The following is a 14,782-nucleotide window of genomic DNA, read 5'->3' as shown; positions in this document are numbered from 1 at the left end:
AAATTTTTAAATTTTTTACTATATATGATTTTGAATCTGAACCCTTTCAGATTTAAACAGTGTTCTAAATATCAGATTAAATTTGTAGAATAAATTGTGTTTTTATTAATATTATATAATTAAGAAAATAATAAATATTAGAGTGGATAATTTTCTAGTTGAAAAAAAAAATATTATACACAACACCAAAAATTCTAATCATCGTTTTTTTATGATCTATTACAATTGAGGAAAAAAAAATTCCGCCGTATTTTAAAAGATTTGATCTCAAAATTTTGAGCTAAGCCTTTGGCTAATTCATCTTTCCATGTTCACTTTAGCTTTCAAATTCTTAACCGAGGCTTTTAAAATTTTAAATTCTACATTTAAACCATTAAATCTTATATATGTTTTTAAATATTTAAAATAATATATATTTTTTATTCTATATACATAAAGAAACTTACAAAAAAAATAAACAAAAGAGATTTAATAGTGTTTTTTATTTATAAAACAAACTAAATGGAATAAAGTTTTAGTTTTCTATTAGTCTATGTCTAAAATTTTATTTTATTTTCTTTTAATTCGTTTTTATGGTTATATAGTTAAAAACATTAAAATTGAAAATTCAAATCATTTTATATGGTTAACTGAATAAATAATGAATTATAATATATTTTAGGTTTAGGTTTAAAATTTTAGAAACAAAACGAATCAGTTTGTAGATGAAATTTATGGATTAATTAATCGGTCCATGTCCAGTTCTAGTAAGAATTATAAAAAAAAATCTAAAAAAATTAATTTATCTCTTTCTATTTATATTTTTGAAAATTAAATAATTAATGAGTGGTCCGCTTTAATATTGACGAAAACGTTTTCAAAAATTTGTTCTCCTCGTTATATAAATTTGTAGAAAAACTAAATGATCCAAAACAAATTAGTGAAGATTACAGTAGATTTAGATATTATATTTAGACCATGCTAAGTAATTTAGTACATGTTTTGATTTATTTTCTTTGTAGAAAAGTAACATTTTTCGTCCCTTTTCATCAATTTTTCTTTCTTAGTAAGTAATTAGTGGACTTTGTTCATATTCGTTTTATTTTATTGGTTCCTTTTTAGTACTTGCATAATATTATTTTGAATTCTTTTCCTTGTAAAATATTTTAACATCAAACTCAATTCGATATATGGAAGAAGATTATCATTAAAGGATTTCATAGCGAAAAATTGAAGTAAAGAATTTTTTTCGTAATTTAATCGATCTAGGGAAAAGGGTCATTTATGTCCCTAAGGTTTGTCTACAGGATCAAGTGAGCCCCTAACGTCCAAAAAGATTCAAATATGCCCCTAACGTCTTAAAAAGTGAACAATCATGCCCCGATTTTGACTCATAAATGAGATGTTAGGGGATTGGTTTTCAAAATCAGGGGGCCTAGTTGTTCATTTTTTAAGACGTTAGGGGCATATTTGAACCTTTCCGGACGTTGAAGGCTTACTTGATCCTCGAGGCAAATCTTAGGAGCATAAATGACCCTTTTCCCATCAATCTATTATAAAACTTAAAACAATAGGATTTAGTTTCGTGTTTTAAATTGTCAAAGTTGAATTTTTTATTAAAATTATAAACACGCTAAAAGTGATGGTTTATTTTATAACTAATCCTAATCTTTATATTCTTAAAAACATAATATGCAATTATTATTAATTTTATTCAGGTTATGATATAAGTAATTTGTATTAACTTGATTTATATAACTGAGTTTTATATTACTCCTTTCGTCTCAATAGAATTGTCCACTTTGCTTTTATCATACAGTTTAAATAAAACAATCATTTTTATAGATTTTGTAAATTTTTCCTTACTTTTTTTGTAATATCCTTATTTATTATAGTATTCACTTGCAATTTACTTTCAATTTACTCATTAGTGAATTTTAAATAGGAGTAATATAGGAAAGTTGAGTGTAAAAATTGTTAATTTTTTAAAATGGACAAGAGATTTGAGACAAAAAAGTTTTTCAAAGTGGACAACTCTATTGGGACGGAGGGAGTATAATTTTTTCAAATAATAACTTATTTATTATTAAAATGAATTTAATGAAATGCAATCAAATATTCTTTATTTATTGATGAAGATAGGTCTTAAATTATATGTTTGTATCAAAATCAAATAGTGAACAAGATTTCAAGTAAAGCTATAGTGCCACACTGAACTGTACCAAATCTCATTTTACCTTAAGAAATGTAAATATCACCATTAATTCGGGGTGTGGATCCGTCACTAAGCCTAGAGGTGTAACCGAATTGAGCTATAACTCGCGAGCTACTCAGGATTGACTCAAAAAATACTCGAAATTAATTGAGTCGAGCTCAAGTTTGAGCTATTCGAGTTAATTTTCGAGTCAAGTTCGAGCTCCAAAATACTTGACTCGAGCTCGCGAGCCTAATCGAACTTCCGTTAATTTACCTTTTTACCCTTTATATTTATATATATTTATAATAATATCTTTATTTTAATATTAAAATATAATTTTTAAATAGTTACATAGAAAATTGAGTCGAGTGGAGTCAAGCTCGAGTCTCAATTATTCTATCGAGTTCAAGTTCGAGCTCCTAAAATGAAACTCGGTCGAGTTCGAGTCGAGTTTCGAGCTTCATTTTTTTAAGTCGAGACGAGTTCAAGCTTGTCAGTATTTTGACTCGACTCGACTCGGTTACACTCCTAAGCCAAACCGAATTAAATTAATTGTAACCAAAATTCTTCATTTTTTTCATAACGGTAACCATAACCGAATTGCATAGATTTGAATTATAACTAAAATGAAATAATTATTTGTGTTGGTTGGTTAATTCGATTAACCAAATTATCATTTTTCATTGATATTAATTATCAAAAAAACAAATCGATTAATCAATAAATTTTGGTGTTAAATTTTAATTATATACAGATTTAGATGATAAATTGATATTTAAGTCCTATAAAATTCCAATAAAAAAATACCTTTCTAGGAAAATATTTTAAATAACATCATCTATGTATGTAACTTGGTAGGTTTAGTTAATCTGAAAAGTTCATTCGAACCAACCCATATTAACCATTTAAAAAATTAATTGTAATTAAACGAATTAACTGAAAACGAAACCAAACTAAAATGAGTAAAGTAGACCATTTATTATTTTTTTAGATTTATTTATAAAAATACTATAAAATTCTAAAATTACACTTTTACTTAAAAAGTTTAACACTTTTTTATTTTATTTTAATTACAAAAATATCACATTTAAAAAAAATATGGAACACCAGAAAAACACCACTGTAGTCTTGTGACCGGTCGCCAAAATTTGGCCGGTGTTTGCGGTCAATGCAGTCATCACGTGCTATATGCAATGTTGACAAATTGACTGATGTATTTTTTGAGTTTTTTTTTGGTATTTTTGGTTTTTTTAATGCATTTTTCTGTTTATTTGGATGTTTTTATGCATGTTTCAATGTTTTTTGATTTTTTTTCCGGTTTTATTTTTTCAATATTTTGGGAAATTTTGAATTTTTGCCATTAGTATGAGACATTTGCAAAGTTATCTAAAAAATAAAAATACTTGCAAAATTTGACCCAAAAATTGGATATTTTTAATCGTACCTTAAAATTTTAAATCTTTATTTTTTTACTCCGCAGTTTCAAATACAGTTTCTAATGGTGTTTCAAATAGTTTTAGAAAAAACACACAATTTGAAATTGCTTTATAAACCCGTTTCAAATAGTATGTAATGGGGTTTCAAACAGTTTTTTAAAAAAAAATGAAACCGTTTTAAAAAAGCCGTTTATAATATAGTTTCAAAAGATTTCAAAATGTTACAAAAGGTTTCAAAATGTTACAAACAGTTTCTAAATTCACATTTTTGAAACCGTTTATATAACAGTTTCAAACAGTTTCTTAAAAAAAAGAATTTTTATAAATTTTCATAGTAAAAAATATTTTTTTAAAGGGTAAAAAAATAAATTTTCGAATTCAGAATAATTTTAGTAAATACTTTCAATAATTTTAATTTAGTTTTACTCGAAGCCAAAAAGTTACCGTTGGTGAGTGACTGAGAGTTTAAATTTCAAAATGAGCAGAGCAGCTAACTATTTAGCTTTCCCTCTCAGTCACTCAGCAACGGTAACTATTTAGCTTTTCCTCTTCATCTTCTTCCTCCTCTGAGCTCCGACAACAAAAAAATACCAACGGTAACAAAATGGTGGTATCAAAATCAAACTATGAAGCAGTACGGAACCAGAGATTGGAAGAGAACAAGAAAAGAATGGAAGAACTTAACCTGAAAATACTTTCCGATGATTTCCGTTCATCCAGCCCTAAGAAATCGCCGGTAACAATAATTTTTGAATCATTTTTTTTGTTGTTTTCGATCTTTTCGGTTCGTGATTATTGATTAAATTTTATGTAGATGAAGCGCTTAAAACCGAGAGTTCTTAAATTTCCAGAGGAATTGGTAGCGGTGAGGAGATCTTCTCGTTTCAAGGCTTCTGTTAGCTATAAAGAAGTGAGTTTATTTTAGTATATTATTGCTCTTATTGTGTAAACATTGAATAATTAAAGGAGCATAAATGAGTCGAGTCAAGTCGAGTGTTGAAAAAATTGAGATTGACTTATTTATTTTGTTAGTCGAGTTTCGAGTTTGTATATTGAGTATTTTCGAGCTCACAAAAAGTTCAAAAGTTCAACGATTTTAATCGGTCTCATTTTATATGTTTCAATTATTTAATAAAAATTTATATATTATATTCCTTTATACATAGAAACAAATTGAATAATGGTGATATATCCATTTTTTAACAAAAAAAACTTATAAATTAAATATTTAAAATTTGAAAGTTTCAAATTAAAATAATAATGTATTAAATTAGCATATCAATATATGAACAAGTTTTCGAACGAACATCATAAAGATTGAGAATGACTTCTTTACTAAATAAGTTTCAAAAAGTTAAACTCAAGTTAGTTTTATCGACCGGTCCAAATTAGTCGGAATAGTGACTCCGGATATCAAAAGTGCATATACCAAAAAAAAAAGGAACTATTTTGCTAGCATCAGTATCAACTTTAAATGGTAAATTATTTGGTAATTGTTTTTGTTTTACTTCTGGCAGTTGGCACCTGAACCTATAGAGAGACCAAGCAGAAGGTTTGTCTCTTGCAGAAGCTATAGTTGCCATCGAAGAGATCTGGCCAATAGAATTTATGCTTCTGATGAAGTGAGGGCTTATGCAATTGATAGGGCAGAACAATTGCAGGCACGTTTAGAACCTCAGTTCCCAAGCTTTGTCAAACCTATGCTTCAGTCTCATGTCACTGGAGGATTTTGGCTGGTAAGTCCATCACTCGGGGTACCCGTCCGGACCGCCCTGCATGGTCCGGACTTAAATCTTTTCTTATTCATCGAGTCTGTTCCGAATCCAAATTCGCATTAGACTCGACTTTTTTATGTGCGGGCTTGGACTCTTCTTCCACAACAACCCGAAAAAGTTTGGTCTGAGCTAGTTGTGTGGCATTTTTGACAGGGACTGCCAGTTCAATTTTGCGATGATCACCTCCCTTGTGATGATGAATATATGAGTCTGGTGGATGAAAATGGAGATTCATCCGAAACAAAGTACCTTGCTAGGAAACATGGTCTTAGTGGTGGATGGAGAGGCTTTGCTATTGATCACAAACTAGTTGATGGAGATGCACTGGTTTTCCAACTAATCAGCCGTAAAGAATTTAAGGTAATTACTTTACCTATATGATGCAGCTCGGATACGTGGATACGGAAAAACGAGATACTTCCACATGAATATGGTAAAATGGTGTTAGTTTAAGGTTTTTTCATATTAAAAATAAAGTTTTAATATGAAAAAATTGATTAAATGAAATATCCGCATTACTTAGCTTATATGCTTCATCAATATCCCACTTATCCTTTCTCAAGATAATTTTTTGTGATTACACTATGACACCGAATCTAATTTACAAAATTGTAAAACTATTCAAATCAAACCAAACCAGTCAATAGGTTGATTTTGTTTGTTCGGCTTAGTTCTTTCTGTTCGGTTTATACGATAACTGATTTAAATCTAAAACCGAAATAAACAAAAATAAATCTAGATTATCAAACTGAATTGGTATTGTCAGCTCAGCTTTTATAGTAAAAGTGAACTGAAAATGTTTACATTCGAAATTGAATCGGACCAAAAACCCTTCTTTTTTAAATCTCAAACCGAATCAAACTAATTTTACATGCTCAACTAAGTAACTATACATATTTTGTGGTATCACCTTCCTTTTAACAATGAGGATTTTGGCAGGTGTTCATTATAAGGGGAAATGAGTATGGAGACGATGGACACGACAAAGAAGACGTACCATGTAATGAACACGACAAAGAAGACGTGCCATGTAAGCTTTTTTCTCGTCGTGTTAAATCTTTCTAATCAAATTGTTTCCTGTATCTTTGGCTAACAATTGCCTATATTCCAATTACATTCAGCAGGAAGTGTCACCAACTCTCCTATTACTGTACTATCAAGCAAGCTAGACAATTCGGAACCCCTTTAGAGCACGACTAGTATCTAGAGGCACGTTTTCGCTCTTGTAAGAGCTAGATTGATGGAACCTCACTTTTGATTGGAACTAACAAGATAAAATATAGTTAGATTGCTCGTCATACTCGTAACAGGAAGGAAGTAGCCGTCCCTAGAGACACGCTTTTGCTTTTATGAGGACCAAATTGATGGAACTTTACTAAGGAAGTAGCCGTCCCTAGAGACACGCTTTTGCTTTTATGAGGACCAAATTGATGGAACTTTACTTTTGATAGGAACTAGCAGGATATAATGTAGTTAGATTGCTCGTCACACGGTGGGGGTTCGATGAGCACTCCAATGTGTTTGGAATGTATATGGTAGATCTTAATTTTTATAATGTCATAATCTTTCTTATTAAACTATATTCACCTAAGAGTTTCTCTTTCGAAAGCAATGCTGAAGTTGACGCTCCCAATGCCCTGAAAAAAATAAATTGTATACCAATTCCCAAGCCTAATGTTGGGATTTTAAGATCAAACTTATCCTCGCACTATATCAAACTTATCAGCCTTCAGCACTTCAGATTTAGATAAAAAAATAAAATTAGAAGTACAGGACCAAAGCTAGTTGACAGATCAATATTTGCACAATACAATGTTCGGTTCCGTTTCAAAACAAAAACATAAACCGCTTTAGCCAAAACAAATTAATCAAATTACTTCATCTCAATAATCAAACAAACTGAATAATCGCATTAACTAAAACTGAACAAGCCAAAATATTAAAAATATATACCAAACTGCCTAAATTAGTTGACTAATTCAATTAAACTAGTAAAATTAAAGAGTAATTATTAAAATAAGTTGAACAGTGTAATGGCCTTGTCAGTTTATTCAATTAAACTAACTTTTAAGAGACTTAACTATCATCAAATCAATTATTTTTATTAGCAGTGCCAAACAGGCCGCGAACAAACCAAATTATATATGTTCAAAATATATCCAATTTTGGCTCATTAATTTTGCTCACCCCTAGCAAAGCAAATAAGACGAGGCAAAGCACAAATCCGGATTATAGGGCGCAATGCATACATGAAAACTAATTAATAACCACACCTCAATCACTCGAGGCACGGTAAAAATTAAGAGCAGCAACACCACAAACATGCACACATAAAAAAATAACACAACTAAACATTAACATTCATTCAACAGGAAGCATGTGTTTCTTAGTTTATTAACTAGAAGTTGGGAAAACAAACACCAACCCGACTTCAACACAAAACCAACATCAATAGTCACTCGTTCGATATTACTTATATAAACTAAAGTACGATATTAAACGACAACAGAAGAACATAAACAAGTTGATCTAGATAGACCACAGGAAATTAAAGACTTCCATACACCACCCGTTTATACTTACTATGATAATGCCATATAATATCTCACTGTCCAACTTCTGATGCTGAAATGGAATCTAAGCACCGTTTCCGATAAAAGCTCTAGAGATATTTATCTGGCTGAGAACCAACTGAGGAGACACTATTAACTTACTACCAACCGAACCGATGTAGTTTTGACAGCTAGGGCAAAAGATGTAAGTTGAGTTCAAACAGTGAGTACCATGTCTTTATTCCACCAACTCCTCCAAATATAAGTAAGCCCGAAAACCAACAGTCGCTCTTTATTAAGACTCTATCTCCAACCCATGTAACCAGATAAAGGCATTTGCTGCTTAGGAATTTCGCAACATTAACATGTCTCAATATTTCTCTTCCCCAGGAAGGAGAGCTCCGCGAAATCTGCATCCAAAGAAGAAATCAGTCCGCGAAGTGTGGGAAAATAAATAAATTTGTCCTCCAACAAACAATAACTGAGGTATAGCAGTGTCTGTATGTATGCACAAAATGAAAGAATCTTTAGCAGTGTCTACATGACATTCATCATATGTAGAAGTGTGCACTGAACCTAACCATACCGAACCAAAATGATCAGTACAGTTTACTTATTCTACGTTTTTTAGATATTTTGGTTCTTGGTTTTCAATTTTGAAACCCAAAAAACTGAAAAAAAATTGAATTATTTACATACAATAAAATTTTCCATAAAACAATATTAAATTCTTCTGTATTCAAGTGGTTATAACGTATGAGATATTATAACTCAACGTAAGTTTGATTCTGATGGGCACTACAGAGAAAGAATCAGTTTAACACTGTTCAACCAATCCTGTTTAAAATATAGTTAAGAGCCTAAAGCCAACCCAAAAACAAAACAAATCAGGTAAAAGAGAATTCCTATCAAAGGAGGAACATAATGATGTATCATGACAAAAGTAAAATATACAGCTTAGATCCTTCCGTTACAATTTATGCCAAACAATACTTTTTAGTCCCAAGCTAAACAAAACATGCTTAATTCCTTTATTCAAAAATAAAGCACTAAAAGGAAGAACTTATTTTTAGTACCTTACATGCTATATGAAACATTAATAATCCCTCAACTTCCAAATATTTGAGCACTTAAAAAGTTTGATCTTACTTAGGAAATTTCAGTAGTAAAGTCAAAACTTTAAAAGAAAAACAAACAATGTTCATTACAGATGACGAGTCTATTTGCCAAATAAAAAGACAGGCCAAGTATAGAAGCCAGTTCAAGTGATTAACACAAAATGAAAGTGCAAACCTTTTTTTATAATCTTCACATTCAGATTATAATTGTTCAACTGAGGAACAGTCGACTCTAATACCACATTAAGTTATACTTCTAATGCCTATCATGATTATGGGCCTACTTAGCCAGGAATTTCTTTGAAAACACAGAAAAGAGTAAGAAGCAAACAGTTGTCGCACGGTCGAGTGCAGGAGCAGAGTAAGAATCTTACTAAAAGCTCAAAGTTACGAATTGGATCAATCAACATAAACAATACAAGAAAAAAAATGGGCACGACCATGGCGATGCTAAAAGCAAGACAACTAGTAACATCTTCAACTGCTACAAATTTTGCAAAATTATTTCAAAATAGTTGTGATATTAAAATATATTAGTACTCATTAGGAGATATAAATGCAGATATTGCTTCATAATTTAAAGAGAAATGTTTTTATAAAAAAAAAAAATTAAGTAGCAAAAGGTATAGTATATATCAATGCATTCAATAATTGAAGGATCAGGGGAAGGAAACGTCCAAAGCAAGCGGAAGAGTCGCAGAAAGTAGACAAACACTCACTTGTTCAGTAGCAAGCGCCCGCAAAGAGCTAAAGCCACCCATTCTCCAACAAAAACTTAAACTTGAATTTTGACAAAGGCTGCAAAGTTGGAGTTCATATTTGGCAGCAAGAGGACGCAGTACATTCACCAAAGTCATTCTCGAAACCTATAGATAGAAAGGCTGTTATGATAAAACAATTTATAAGAGGAGTGCTTATACTTGAATGATAACCAGTCTATGTATGGAACAGTAGATATTTACCATCTATGCTTTCATATTCATCTCACACAATGTAACGATTACTCCAGATGGACTTTCCCTGATATTGCTCAGGCATTGGAGTAAATTGCTGATTTCCATTTAAAAGTTGTTGCTGCAGCTGCTGCTCTTGCTGTGCTCTTAGATGCTCAAGGGACTGGTAATTCTGCCAACCATTCTGATTTTCTGACTGGATTTGCACTGATGGCACCTGCTTTCCAGGAAAAGGAAAGCTAACTGTCCCCATTGAGCCATTATTGTTATTGATGTACTGAGGCATAGCTTGAGAAGTGAGATTAGCAGCAGCATTGAGTCCATAACCTTTTGCCGCATATGGCAACTGATATCCATCTAACCAGCTATAATCATCAGCTAGCGAATTCTCACTCATAAAATCTGAACCCAGTGCAAGATCATTAGATTGTTTGGCAGGAACATGACTAAAACCTGGGGGAGGCCCAAGATGCCTTATAGGCCGGCTAACTGGACTTTTCCTTGCACCTACTGGCAAACCTGCTGAGGTCTTCATAGCAAGACTTTCAGCAAAAACTCCGGATGTAATAGCATCAACCTTCGATGGGACTACAGCTTCCAGCATTCTTGCCTGATTATAAAACATACCACTAGCATTGACATTTGCAGGTTGTTGAGCTGGTACTGAACGTCCAGGAAGATGGGCAATGCCCAAGTCTTTTTGAAACTCATGTTCTGATATACCATTTTCCATGAACCTGACAGCTTTCAAACTATTTGCAAGCGAAACAGATTCTTCCATCAACCACTTCGAGGTGTGTGGTTGAACTGGTTGCACATTCTGGGAAGTGATGATGCCATTGGATACAGATATTTGAGGACCTGCATCAAATGCAGCTTGCTGACGCATATCAAGAGGAGCTGAAATAGAACCACCATAAAATTTCATAGCACCAGCAGACATATCTTGACTCGGTTTCATGCCATCGTGAGGACCCCATTTGGGGCCAATCATATCGCTTCGATTTTCCGTCACAGCAGGCCTGAAAACAATTACTTCATCCTCCTCGTCCCCTTCCATGAATGATTGTGGACTAGGCTGCGGAACACCCACATTAATTATTTGCTCAGGCTGAACTACTTGCACCAGGTCATTACTTTTTGGTAAAGCAGAACCAAAAGTCAACATGTCATCATCTGAAATTGGCGACTCTATGCCTATGACGAATTTCTTCATCCTTGAATCATAAAAGACTTTTTTTTGATCAATCTTAGCAATATTTGCTAGAGCCTTTCCAGCTGCTAGAATCCTTTTAACACGCGCTATTTTTTCTTTGCTTCCATCACCTCCAAAAGTGTGCTTCCTTGAAAAATCCAAAATGCTATGTGCAGGCAGAATTGGTAAAAACCCTCTCAATTCAAAATCCTCCCATAGAGCAAGCCGATTTCCAGTTTCCCCTTCTTCATAATGGCTCATGTTGTAGAAGCATGTGTCCTCTTCATTATCATCAAGGGACATTGACCAAAATGACAGTATTTTGTTCAAGAAAGATATACAATGCTTCCAAAAGTTTAATCTAACAGCAGTCTGCTTCTCATCTGCATCACTCCCTGATGCAACATCAGGACAGCAGGCTAACCACTCCACAAAAACCAGAATCCCAGGTAAGAGATAACTGGAAGAAGGATCACGCAGCAGCACCAACCTCTTTAGCAGGTGTCCCATCAACTCAAAAACTGCAGTAAATGCATTCTGAAGAAGAACAGCACGCTGTACAATCTCCGCATATGTTTGACCTTCAGCTTCTTTTTTGACATTGTGAACAGTGAAAATGAGAATACAGATAAGCCGCACAACGAAGATGGCATTTTCAACAATATCGGGGCCAAAATTTAATTCTTCTTCGGGCCCGCAAGAAAGAAGCTCGCAGAATTCATTGCTAACGCATGAAAGAACTTCAGCAAATGTCTCCAGGCTGGAAAAAATGACACAATAAAAACTAAATAAAAGGATCAGGGAAATAATCTATCAAACCAGTCATTTCCTCCAATAATATACCTGGTGCGTGTAAACAGAATGCCATTCAGGCGGACAAAGCGAGTGCAAAAGGACTTGTACACCTCATTGATGCTAGGTGTCTTCTCAATGTCAACATTGACTTCTAAGTTGGTGTCTTTAGCAGCAGGTTTTGCTTCCCTTTTCCCTCTTCCCTTGCTGGTCAACCGCACAGATGCATCCTTGCCTGTCGAAACTTTAGCATCTCCGAGCAGTTGAGTGTAGCTTTGACGGTTCTGCGAAAAAAAAAAAGAATCAGTACTCTTTTCACATCATCATATCTACCTAAAACACAATACCAATATTAGAAAATTAGAGCAAAACAATCAAATGAACAAAGCACCTTCTCGAAAGCAACAATCAAGTTGTCTCTTGCTGTTGTGAATGGATTTTCAACTGCCAGACTCCTAAAATAACGGTACACTGCCGCCAATTCATCTCCAGAATAGGAAGCCAAAATAGCAAGCTGAAACAAGCAACACAGTCAGGTTTAAAAAAAACAAGATATGTATCAAACTAAAAGGGCCAACATATTTAAATAATAAATTCCTAAAACAAAAGAAAACCACCAGCATAACAACTCATACAAAAAGAGCACTTCATCCTATAAAACAAACCTGATGATGAGGGTTCCCACTTGATGACCAAAGAGATGCAGCTTGCAAGTAGTAGCTTGAAGCTGCCCCATACTCACGTGTTTTAGAGTCACCCTCCCCATAAAGTCCCTTGTACCTTGCCAAATCACCCAAGTATATCAAACAACGGTGACAAGAGACCAACCCTTTCTTCATGTCAGCTGATTTTTTTCCATCTTTCTCCAAGACAACTCGATTATCTGAATCGTCAGAAAAGTACCCCAGAGGAAGCCCATATTTATCTCTGATTTTCAGGATCAGGTCATGATAAAACCCACTGGCTTCTGAAAGAAATGTTTTAAACTGCAGCCTAATTTTTGTAACTCGGTCAGGTCGAGAAGGAACTTTTGCACCCTGTGATGTATTCGAGTTAGCAGATGCTATAGCAGCACTGTAGTGGGCTCTTAATTCCTCAATGCGTCTATAATGCAACTGCCAAAGAGCATATTCTATGTTGTGTTGCTCACAAAAACCATAATCTTCAAGAATTATAGCTTCATAGTTCTCCCGCATCTGCTGCCATGCATTAGGATCAGATGGAATTCTTGCCTGAGCTGACCTCCGACGCTTATTCTCCAACTCGACATTCTGTATAAAATGCAAAAGGAAACAAAAGTTAAACCATAATTATGTGTAATACATTCAATTAAAAAAATTAAAGCCGTCAACAAGATTAGAAAAGAGAGAAGGACGGAGTTCTTCAATAATCAGGCAGGAGGCATATATCTAGAAGAGCATGAAGGATACCTTTTCATAAAGACGCTGAGCGCGCTCCCTAGATGAAGGAGCAGACATTTTATCCATCTGTACAATCATCATCCATCAATATATTTTCTTTTTCCAAATTGTGATCATCTGCAGAAACAAGAAAGTATCACAAAACAGCTCAAGAAACAATCTAACAAGATAATCAGTAAAATACACTCATACATAACTCACAATTACAGAAACACTACTAACCACAAGAATCATCCACATAAACCAGTCTGTTAATATCATTAAAATTTAGTTTATATTGAAACCACGTCTAATATAATCTAAATAGACTTGCATTTAACAAAATTATCATTACTACATGTAATGATATGGAGGGTGCGTTGAAATAAAAAAACATACACACTCAACAGCCTCCAGTCATTGGGTCTAACTTATAAATTTAACTACATTTAATACAGAACTTTTTAAACTACAGCTTGTTGGTACGCAATACACCCAAAATTATTATGCCTAATTCAAAGAGTTTCACAAACTTGTTAAACAACGTAATGATAGCCTGTGAATCCGAGCAAATAAACACTTACATAATATATAAAGTAAACCCTTAAAATTTCAGTTTCTATCAACATGCATAAAAGCGGACTCATCAAGAAGACCAAAATTCAACCAGAGTCAAAAGAATATATAAATAAACTTAGCCTCCCTTAATTAAACAAAAAAACGCTAATTCTGAAGAAAAAAATCCAATTAAAAAATTAACAAAATCATATAGAAGTCAAAATATCAGCAAAACAAAAATCAAATCCTATTCAATTTAACACAATCAAACAGATAATTAAATTAAACGAAAAATTACCACAAAAAAAGCAATAATCTAATATTCTAAAATTGATAATTACAACAATAAAATTGTAAATAAAATCGCGTCAACCGATCTGGTGATATCTAAACTCAAACAAAAATCAAACAATCTTCACATTCAAAAAGAAAAAATTAGGTCAAACAGAGCAAAAAAATTGAAAAAAAAAACAAAATTAAAAGAAAAACAAACCTAATGAAACAGATCGAGAGGAATTGGATGAATCAGAGCTTCGAATTGACGGAATTGGAAGAGAAATAGATTAGATTTCGTGTGTTTAGGGTTTGTACGTTTGGTTGAAAAAAGAGAGAGAGAATGGGCTTTTAAGTCCAAATTATTTAATTTATTCTAATTTTAATTTACAATAGAAGAGAGAGAATTCAGAAGAGATTAATAGTTAATAAAATTCTATGCGTTTTCCTCGCTTTTTCTCTCTCTCAGGCGGCGATACGACACCGTTTTATAGTTTTTCTTTTTATTTTTATTTTAGCAGATATTTATTTTCAATATTGTTGTTCTATTTCTA

At 32.8% G+C, this 14,782-nt stretch overlaps 2 protein-coding genes across 4 annotated transcripts; one reads left to right on the top strand and one right to left on the bottom strand.

Moving 5' to 3' along the window:
- The first annotated feature begins 4,100 nt into the window (after positions 1 to 4,100).
- Positions 4,101 to 6,978, top strand: LOC126686051 (B3 domain-containing protein At3g19184-like). Of its 2 annotated transcripts, none has more exons than XM_050380072.2 (6): positions 4,101 to 4,348; positions 4,427 to 4,522; positions 5,130 to 5,348; positions 5,541 to 5,747; positions 6,327 to 6,417; positions 6,512 to 6,978. In XM_050380072.2, coding segments are annotated over exons 1-6 (747 nt in total). In that variant the 5' UTR covers positions 4,101 to 4,216; the 3' UTR covers positions 6,514 to 6,978. The 2 variants fall into 2 exon arrangements, with proteins under 2 accessions (XP_050236029.1, XP_050236028.1); XM_050380071.2 differs by having other exon boundaries at positions 6,509 to 6,978.
- A 748-nt stretch (positions 6,979 to 7,726) lies between these two features.
- Positions 7,727 to 14,616, bottom strand: LOC126686123 (nonsense-mediated mRNA decay factor SMG7). Of its 2 annotated transcripts, none has more exons than XM_050380155.2 (8): positions 14,449 to 14,616; positions 13,428 to 13,535; positions 12,663 to 13,268; positions 12,389 to 12,511; positions 12,049 to 12,281; positions 10,020 to 11,965; positions 9,777 to 9,938; positions 7,727 to 8,349 (listed from the first exon to the last, which is right to left on the bottom strand). In XM_050380155.2, the coding sequence occupies exons 2-6, from the start codon at positions 13,497 to 13,499 to the stop codon at positions 10,042 to 10,044; spliced, it is 2,958 nt and encodes a 985-aa protein (XP_050236112.1). In that variant the 5' UTR covers positions 13,500 to 13,535; positions 14,449 to 14,616; the 3' UTR covers positions 7,727 to 8,349; positions 9,777 to 9,938; positions 10,020 to 10,041. The 2 variants fall into 2 exon arrangements, with proteins under 2 accessions (XP_050236112.1, XP_050236111.1); XM_050380154.2 differs by having other exon boundaries at positions 9,777 to 9,923; positions 14,449 to 14,615.
- Between the last annotated feature and the right edge of the window lie 166 nt (positions 14,617 to 14,782).

Source organism: Mercurialis annua, linkage group LG6 (assembly GCF_937616625.2).
Source record: "Mercurialis annua linkage group LG6, ddMerAnnu1.2, whole genome shotgun sequence".
Lineage (NCBI taxonomy): Eukaryota > Viridiplantae > Streptophyta > Magnoliopsida > Malpighiales > Euphorbiaceae > Mercurialis > Mercurialis annua.
Note: the sequence above shows the minus strand (reverse complement) of the source record. Positions and strands in the feature narration are given on the sequence as shown.

What these genes read in the sequence shown, in the direction of transcription:
- LOC126686051 (XM_050380071.2), top strand. Translation starts at nt 4,217, where the DNA reads ATGGTGGTATCAAAATCAAACTATGAAGCAGTACGGAACCAGAGATTG. An exon ending in TCAGCCGTAAAGAATTTAAG is followed by an intron (nt 5,748 to 6,326) that starts GTAATTACTTTA and finishes GGATTTTGGCAG; the next exon opens with GTGTTCATTATAAGGGGAAA. An exon ending in CGACAAAGAAGACGTGCCAT is followed by an intron (nt 6,418 to 6,508) that starts GTAAGCTTTTTT and finishes AATTACATTCAG; the next exon opens with CAGGAAGTGTCACCAACTCT.
- LOC126686123 (XM_050380155.2), bottom strand. Translation starts at nt 13,499, where the DNA reads ATGATGATTGTACAGATGGATAAAATGTCTGCTCCTTCATCTAGGGAG. An exon ending in TGATTGTTGCTTTCGAGAAG is followed by an intron (nt 12,282 to 12,388) that starts GTGCTTTGTTCA and finishes TTTTTTTCGCAG; the next exon opens with AACCGTCAAAGCTACACTCA. An exon ending in ATTCTGTTTACACGCACCAG is followed by an intron (nt 11,966 to 12,048) that starts GTATATTATTGG and finishes CATTTTTTCCAG; the next exon opens with CCTGGAGACATTTGCTGAAG.